Genomic DNA, 9,031 nt, shown 5'->3' with positions numbered 1-9,031 from the left:
TTCTCTTATGGATCTTGTTGTCGGCCATTAGTGGAAGTGAAGGGCTTGAATAAAGAGTTGAGGATATATGACTCAATGTGGTGGATATAGGATATAATTATAAGCATTAGATAAATCAAACAGTGAATAAAAATCGTGCTCTATAGATCACCTATAAAGGTGATTCAGGATAATATTTATCCATTTTGTACATAAAAATTTAAGAAACCCATTAATCCAACATATTCGTGTTTACTTTATGTTTTTACCTTTAAACTTTTGTCACTTTATTAATAACTTTTAGTCTTTTATTTTAAGTATTTATTTTCATTTCCTTTTTTTATCAGCATTAGTACGAGTTGATGTGTAAAATAGATACTTTAATTAATAGGATCCAAAATTCCCGATCAAAGTCTTATCTAATCACCTGAACATAAGAATCAATATAACAATTTGTATAAAATGGATAAGACTTTCTTACCTCACTTATTTATTTATTTAATTTTCATTTTTAAATTAAAATAAATTTAAAAACATTTCTAGGAATTATCAAAATTTACCAAACATCTTTGATGGAAATAGCATTCCCAATCATTTCAAGATTTGAGAATATAATCAAATCCAGAAAACAAACGACCACTTTACCTTCTTTCTCATGTCACCTAATAACTAGAGATGTTCAACAATGCACCTTAATAATTAGGATGAATTCGTACACCTTGTATACATTACCTTCATATCTGGATAAAAAAAAAAATCAAATCTAATGGCAACACATTTAATAAGCAATAAGAAAAATGTTTGTTAAAAATCTTAAGTTATCTACAACTTAAGAGAGAAAGGAAGAGAAGAAAGATAAATGATCGGTTAGATTGATGATAAAATGTGATAGAAAGAGTGAGATAGAAAGAAAAGAAAATTGTTGAGTGTTGAAATTTTTTATCGTCAAAATATACCAAGGATACCACCTAGCTTAAAGAGTGCTACTTAATCATCACTTATTGTTGAAATCTTCAACCATTATAGGCTTGAACCATCTAATAAGTTCAGTTCAGTAACATCCCCCATAAATCATTCATGATATTCCTGACTTCTTTGCTTAGAGTTTGAACAGAGGAACTTAGTCAACCATGAAATTAGAAGCAACTTTCTCCAACACTTTATTGTAGCCACTAGGATGTGCTAGTGACTTTAAATACTAGAATTTTGATTGATATGAATGACACAACCAATTATCCAAGAAGATGTTAGAAGTCTTAAGCTGAACCCATACAATTTAGGATTATAAATTTTCCATCTTGTGGCTTCCTCAAGAAAACGATTTCACCAACCGCAGTACAAAGTAAAGACTTCTCATGTATCCTTAATTAACACAATACTAAGATGTTTAGGTACACCGCACACCAGATGTAACAATTAAGACAATGTTGAATGCTTTTATACGAATGTGTGCACTAACTTAATTTAGAGAAATCAATTGACCAAACCACATGACAAATACTAGGTTTGACCAATAAAAGCCAAGCAAATCAATATCATATCACCTAATTGTTTGATCAGTAACCCAATCCATCTCCTACAAAAATCGACCATGTTAAGGTCGACTTCAAGCAAGCAGTAAAGTACTCACAAAACACTGAAGCAAAACAAATTATTTCGTTCCATTTAAAATAATCCACATAAATCATCCATTAAACTTTAAATTCCCTGCCATTAAGCTATCTAAAATGCTCACCAACAGAAAACCAGAACAAGAGCTCTGATGACACAAAGAACCATTACTCAATAGCTGACTCAGCATGCAGAACCAACCTTGTAACCAGAGAAAAACTTTGATCAAATCCTGCAACCGCAGTTTAGACCCAATGCTCAGTTCAAACAAAACAAGTTTCATCCTTATTTACAATTATCAAATTCTCCTCTTGTAGCTTCCACAAGAAAACCATACCCACCAATCAAAGCATAGTCAAGAATCTTCTCATGCCACCTTAACTGATATGAAAAAAAAAAAAAAAATCTAAATAAATCCATCATCTAAACCAAACCACATCAGAATAGATTTCACCAATAAAATGCAGTCTAACCAAATAGTACTGAGTACATCATCGAAGCAATTAACTAAAACCCAAATACTTCAGAATTCTCTCCTACAAAATCTCATTTCACCCCATCCCTAGCAACAGGGGGTCTAGCTTAGCTGTTTGTTGAGCAGGTGCATAAGTTGTTGTAAATTCCTAGAATTTGCCTTCGATTTCTACTTGTTAGAAAAATCCCTACCAACACCAATAACAAAACACCAAAGCAAGAAAAAAATATACAATCTTCCGCAAATGTTTCTATCTTTCTTTCTTTCTTTTTATGAAACGAAACCAAACGAGAGAGAAAGCACTAAATTATTTCCTCTCCAGTATCCACTTGCTCGCTCCAACAAACACCGATTCAAGCAATCACAAAACCATCAATGAAACAAGAACCATTCCACATAAAAACACAAACAACAAATTTATCTTCTTCCTCCATTTTTATAATAGTTTCAGTGAGTAAAAGCATAGATAGCAGTGGAAATATAAAGCACGAGAGCGGAGGAGACCAACACGACCATCGCGGCCACAGCGTGCGCGGCGGCCTTGCTCCCGCACGACAGCATTCCCAATCGGATCTCGATGACGTTGACCATGGAGAGAACGAGGAAGAGGCAGCCCATGACGGAGCCAATGGCGGAGCCCAGCATGCCAAGCCTTAGGGCCCTGAGGTTGATGTGGGCCCGGAAGGCCTCGTCGGCGTCCTTGCTGTTGAGCAGATTCAGCGCCAGCTTCAGCCCCTGCGCTACCAGCGACGAGAAGAGGAAGAAGCTAAACGACACCACTTCGAAGACGAGGAGCTTCTTGGCTACGTCAACGTCGGCGTCGCAGGAGGAGCGGTTCTCGAGGCTGCGCTGGCCCGGGGTGGTGAGGGAGAGACCCACGAAGACGGCGATCGTGAAGAGGGAGTTCACGTTCACCAGGCCGTCTAGGGCTGTCACGTGGACGCTCGTCGTGGAAGAGGACGAGGATGAGGAGACTCTTCTGGGGAGGGTTTGGTCGTTAGGGTAATACTCCTTTGGGTATTGCTCTGATCTGTGTCAATGAAATTGAAAGAAAGAAAAAAAGAAGAAGAAATTAGAAATAAGGTTTACTGATGTGTAAAATTGAAGAGAGAGAGAGAGAGAGATACTCGTCCATGGAGAATCAATGCCGGTGAGAGAGGGAGGTGATTTTGGGGGGGGGGGGGGGGGGGGGGGGTTGAAGTGGATGGGTTTGGGTGGCTTGTTTTTGAGGGTTAAGGGCAGTTGTTTGCTTAGGGGAGAGGGAGATGCTTTCGTTTTCGGGCGTGATTGCTTTTTAGCTGGTTGCTTTGCTTTGTAGTATTTTGGATCGTTTCGAAGTCGAAAGGGAAAGTAAATGCAACCTCGAAAGAAAGTGAAGGGGGACACAGGACAAACACTTCAGAAATTTTTAGAACAGATAATAACATCACTACACGCTCCTAACAAATTAGTATTATTTTATGCGTTACATACTGATCAACTCTTCGGTCAGGGTACTGGATTATTAAATTCAGTAAATTAATAATTGACGTGCACGATTAGGTTCATATTCAAAAAATATTAAATAATTCATAAACTATAAAATTTTTTACTTAAAAAAATCAAAAAAATTAAACAATACCTTAAAAAATCATAATTATGTTAATCTATTATTCTATTGCCAAGAAATAAGTCATAATTAAAGAAATAGCAAGGTCTTCATAGGAAAAGAAATTCACACTTAAAGTTCCATACATAATAAAGTTTCAAACAACTACAATAAATCAAGATGGGTGCTAGGGTGCCACACTTCCTCAAGTCTAGCATGGTGCTAGAGTTTGTTGCACCATTGGATTTATTAATAAAGTAAACAATGATGGTTACTTTTTTAAGTTGCCAGATTTTGTGTATTTTTACAAATTGTATAACTTTTTTAAAAAGATTACACTTGGAAAAGTAAAATATTTTTGTAAAAGTTTATTAATTTTAAGAACAGTACATGTGGAAAAAATAAACAAGTGTGGATTTTCACAAGTTCCCGCTGTTCCCATTCGAAACCTCCTTCATCATTTGATTTCATCGGAGAGGAAAGAAGAACCAGAGCTGTGTTTGCCGAAAATAATGAAACCCATTTTGTTGTCCGTTTTTGGTTGAATCCTTTTGCTTAACGTGGTTCATCATTTTTGGCGGAGAGGAAGGAATGATAATCGCATTTGTTGTTGCTTTGTAGTTTCTGTTGTTCATTTGCCACAAATCATGTACCTGTATTGTTTTTTGTCCCTTTTCGTGAGGTATGTTGGTCGATTTGCACTTGGTTATTTGTGTTGCCGTTAACAGTCGTGCATTTTTATTTTATGAATTTTGACTTCCATTTTTTTCCTATGATGTTGGGTGATGTGTGTTAAGTGACTATGTTTTGACGATTTCCGGTAAATACACCTCTGATAACTAACGTATCGTTCATTCACTGTGAATATTATTCTTTCCTCTCTGACCAAACCACATGCCAAAGGAGACACCTCAAATAGGAAAAGGGAAAAATTGACAAAATTGTTTTCCCTACCGTAAAAAGGAAATTATTATACTTCTCCAAGTAACATCTTTCTTTTCCACGTGTAATATGTTTAAAGAACTGATACTTTTGTAAAAATGCTCAAAAAGACCAAAGCTGAAAAAACAACAGTCATTCATTACTACATCCAACCGTTCATCAAAACTTTGGTACCGTGCAAGACTTAACCAAGTGCGGTAACCTAGAAGTCGTCATAAATCAATAACAAATAATGTACTTATCATCAAATTCAGGCACTCCTATTTACTCTCCATCATGAAATCAGAACTTTCCCCAACACTGATTTCATTCTGATTCACATCATGCAAAGCATTCTCTTGTGCATCATCATTTTCATCATCATTCAATAGTAATTCCCCAAAGACAATATTAATGTAAAAATATAAGTTAACAACAAATATCTAGGGGAGACAATTATAAATAAATTTAGTTATAAACAAAAACATACCAATATCATTTGAATCGGGTTGGATAGTCATATTAGCAAGTTTATTACATAATGCATTGATCTTCTCATTAGTTAACAATGACGGTGACTCCTCTAAAATTCAATTAGCATGCTCATGGTCATTAAGAGTTTCAACATTGATAGGATCATAATTTTGCTTCTTCAACCAAATCCTAAGTTTATTAATTTGGTAATAAACACGTAATCAACATAAAAAAATTCAAACATTATGTAGAATAAATATAATTATACCTTCTTTGTAACCTCAAGTTATAACGAACATAGACAAAATCATTGAGTTTTTGATGCTCAAACCCATTTATTTTCTTTGAATGAATGTGCTCAAATACACTCCAATTTCGCTCACAACCCAAAGAACTACAAATTTGGCTCAAGATACGGATAACTAGCTTATGCAAATGTGGAGCACCACATCTATAGTCCTCCTACCATTGATCTACAATATTGGATTAATGAAATAAATAAAGATTATGGATCACAAATAATGAAAGTTATAAACTACTAATGTTACCTGGCATCACTGTATTTCTTTCACGCATAACAGATTGTCTTCCCAAATCTCCCTCAACATTTTAGTATAATCTTATTTCACTTGTCAAATGACAATTCAACTCAAGATTTCCATGAGAATACTTCTCAAGGACCTCATAAAATGCACTTGTTGTGTTCATATGCTTTTCAAATTCTTGATCATTAAAGCAACAACCCAGATTTAACCAATAAACGATAGCATGAAAATCTCCACGAAGCTGTGAATCCCAACAATGATCTAAGATTTCCAAGTAAGGCTTCACTTTCTTCTTATTTCTTTGAAACCTTCTCAACATCTCCTCCCTAGCCTTATACATAGCTTGGTAAAGAAATCTCATCACTAGTTTATCTTCATTATCAACAATACGTAACACACGCATAAGAGGTTTAGTAAGTTTCACAATCTCAGCACATGCTTTCCAAAACCTAGAGTCTAAAACTTGTTCCATAAATCTTTTTGCCTTGGCTACTTTGGCATAAGCCGAGCTTGTCCAATCTTTAGAAGTTACCATGGCTTTCAATGCATCTTTTTGAGCCAAGATGCTTTGCAAAGCAATGAACTTAGTGGAAAATGGGTTGGAGCTAGACGAAGTATTTCCCTTCCACCTGTATGCTCCTTCATCAAATACAACGCATAACAATGGTTATATATGTATTTGATAATTTTTGAAGCATGTGACACAATCTCATTTTTTTTCTAATTTTCCAATGTCCTGCAACATTAAATTAATGCAATGTGCAGCACAAGGAGACCAATATATCTTTGGGAACTCAGCTTCCAATAACCTACTAGCAACAACATCATTTGCAACATTGTCTATGACTATATGGATAATATTTTTTGTTAGGTCTGAACGACCACTGTGGCGTCCCTAAATTAATGACTGGTTTAATAGAAATAATTTAAATAACAAAAACCATGGTAAATTTTTTTTTTCTTCTTTTTTTTTTCATTTCTTTCTCTTTTCACCATAACTAGGTTTAGAAGGAAAATCCTCACTATAAAGTCCTGAATGGCCAGTTCACAACTCTATTCGGAGTCATTTCTTTCTTACCGCGCATAATTCTCTAAATTATTTTGCTGTTTCAGAAGGAAGAATATACCAGCCATTACTTTAGGTCGTCACGTGAAAATAAAAGGATAAAATACAATCGATAAACTCTTTTACAAATAAAGTTACTAATGCTTTCTTTTCAAATAACAAGATCGATCATAAATGCATATATCATTTAAAGCTGTCCAAAATATGGGAGTTTTACAAAATATATAGTGTCATCCAGAGCAAAGGTGTCCATAGTGGTGGCTTCAGCCACAAGTATACAATAATCAAATTCCTATACATCAGGTCTACCCATACAAAAACAAAAGAGTAAACCTAACAGTCAGTCCTAGATACACCCACCCTCAAAAGTATACAAAACTAATCCAAAAAGCTGTCCACTAGGATGAAGAGCCTCCGCTGATCGCCATCTCCCTCGGGCCACTATCCTCCGTAGAGTCTGCCTCAGAGGCCGACATGACTTCCTCGGGAGAATCCACCTCAAGAAGTGGATCCTCATCACCCTCTAGAAAGTCAAGGGCATCCACAGCAGGCTCAGGAGGTAGCTCCTCCAGGTCCTCCTCAGGGTCTTCCTCGGATGACGTTACCTCGATCACTTGAACGGGCTCCACTAGACGATATGGTGTAGGCGTGGGTAGTATCCACTCCACAGTGCGCTGAAGCGTCCGTGCAGGTTCATCTGGATGCACCAAAGAAGTAGCCGTGAATCGAATGGTGCCCCGAAATCGGCACCTCGTGTTGCCTTCGAGGGTCTCCCAAGCTCCCTCTAGGCACTCCATCTCTACTCGATCACGGATTAGCTGCGTCGCCATCACGATCTACAAGAAAGAAGAGAAAGGGGTAGACTCTTTCACAAGAATCTAACTATGCAGTAACACAACGCTTCTCGTAACCATTACATGCAAGAAAAAGGGTATCTTAAGGCTTTTCATCTCTGGTAATCGATTACACAGCCTTGGTAATCGATTACCAGAGGCTAAACTTGAATTACACAGCCTCAGGACATGAAATATGCAAAAATGCACTGTGTAATCGATTACACATGCCTGGTAATCGATTACCAGTGACCCATCCCTCTGTGTAATCGATTACACAGGCTGGTAATCGATTACCAGAGGCTCCCTTAGCTTCCTGACTTCGTTTTCAAGCCTGGTAATCGATTACATACCCTGGTAATCGATTACCAGAGACCATCTTAGCCCCCTGTCTTCATTTTTAAGCCTTGTAATCGATTACCCACCCTTGGTAATCGATTACCAGAGGCCATACTCCACATATCACACAAAATTCACAGCTGGCCAGCCACCACAAGCCTCCTTGCTTTGTGGTCTTTGTTCCTTTTATCTGTTGATTGCCAGGAGCTCGCCTGCTTAGGTACATCACAGGTTCTCACTGACCGACTATGCCCGGGTTGGGTCGGGATTGGTCAAGCTTGGTTTTGGGCAATAGCACCCCACCTGACGTCCCCAAGGTCTCCTGACCCCCGCGACATATCTCCAGGTACCACTCTGTGGTCAACAATAAAAGCAGGAAGTTTCACCCTTCAACACTTCCTCATCTCAAGCTTGTAGGATTATGGGGTACCCATCACATGTGGTACTAGGTGGCGGTCGGGCGATGGTGCACAACAAGTTTTCCACATCCACAATGCGCGCATAAACCCACCATCCCCTGTTGCCCACCTCCAACTGAGCTCACGTACTCCCACGTAGCCCATATCCTCGTTTCTCTCAACACCGGGTCCCCATCAATCCTCTCAAGCTTCCACAACATCCAAGCAAAACAACATTCAAACAGCACAAGCTATCACAGCCAAGCAAAACAGAGCAAAGGCAGAAAACTCTGCTCAACACATCAACCAAAATCACAGCTTTTCTCACTTAAAGACCACAGTAACAATTCCTTCGATCCAATTCGTTAACCGTTGGATCGACTCCAAAATTTTACTGGAAGTCTATAGTGCATAAGCCTACATTGTGACCGTTGGGATCTACTAGCAAACATCCAGAACTCATTTTACATTACTCTTTCCACAGCCAACCACACACAAGCATTTTCTGCACCAAGCTAAAATCCTGCTGCACCTATTTTGACAGCAAAATTCTGCATAAGTGCAGATTTCGAAAATCACACTTCCCCTCATCCAATCTTGCTCAAATCAATTCCTACAAGTCCCAAATCATGTATCAATCATGTCTAAACCAAATTCAAGCTTTAAAGCACAGCAACACAAAATCTAGGTGTCCAACACCCCTCCATTCAATGGCTTTTCTAGGTTTGAAAGGTGAAATTTAGAATGAGGTAAATTTGAGGCAAACTCTCACCTCACACCAGTCCATAACGTCAATCTAAAC

The 9,031-nt window shown here is 37.8% G+C and overlaps 1 protein-coding gene across 1 annotated transcript; it reads right to left on the bottom strand.

Annotated features, from left to right (window-relative positions):
* Positions 1–2,014: 2,014 nt before the first annotated feature.
* Positions 2,015–3,499, bottom strand: LOC114394867. The gene is made up of 2 exons (XM_028356539.1): positions 3,193–3,499; positions 2,015–3,095 (listed from the first exon to the last, which is right to left on the bottom strand). Exons 1-2 carry the CDS (start codon positions 3,198–3,200, stop codon positions 2,513–2,515), a joined length of 591 nt encoding a protein of 196 aa, XP_028212340.1. The 5' UTR covers positions 3,201–3,499; the 3' UTR covers positions 2,015–2,512.
* Positions 3,500–9,031: the final 5,532 nt, after the last annotated feature.

The sequence above is a fragment of the Glycine soja genome, chromosome 18 (genome assembly GCF_004193775.1).
Source record: "Glycine soja cultivar W05 chromosome 18, ASM419377v2, whole genome shotgun sequence".
Classification (NCBI taxonomy): Eukaryota; Viridiplantae; Streptophyta; class Magnoliopsida; order Fabales; family Fabaceae; genus Glycine; species Glycine soja.
The sequence above is the reverse complement of the archived record's forward strand: the minus strand, read 5'-3'. Positions and strand labels throughout refer to the sequence as shown.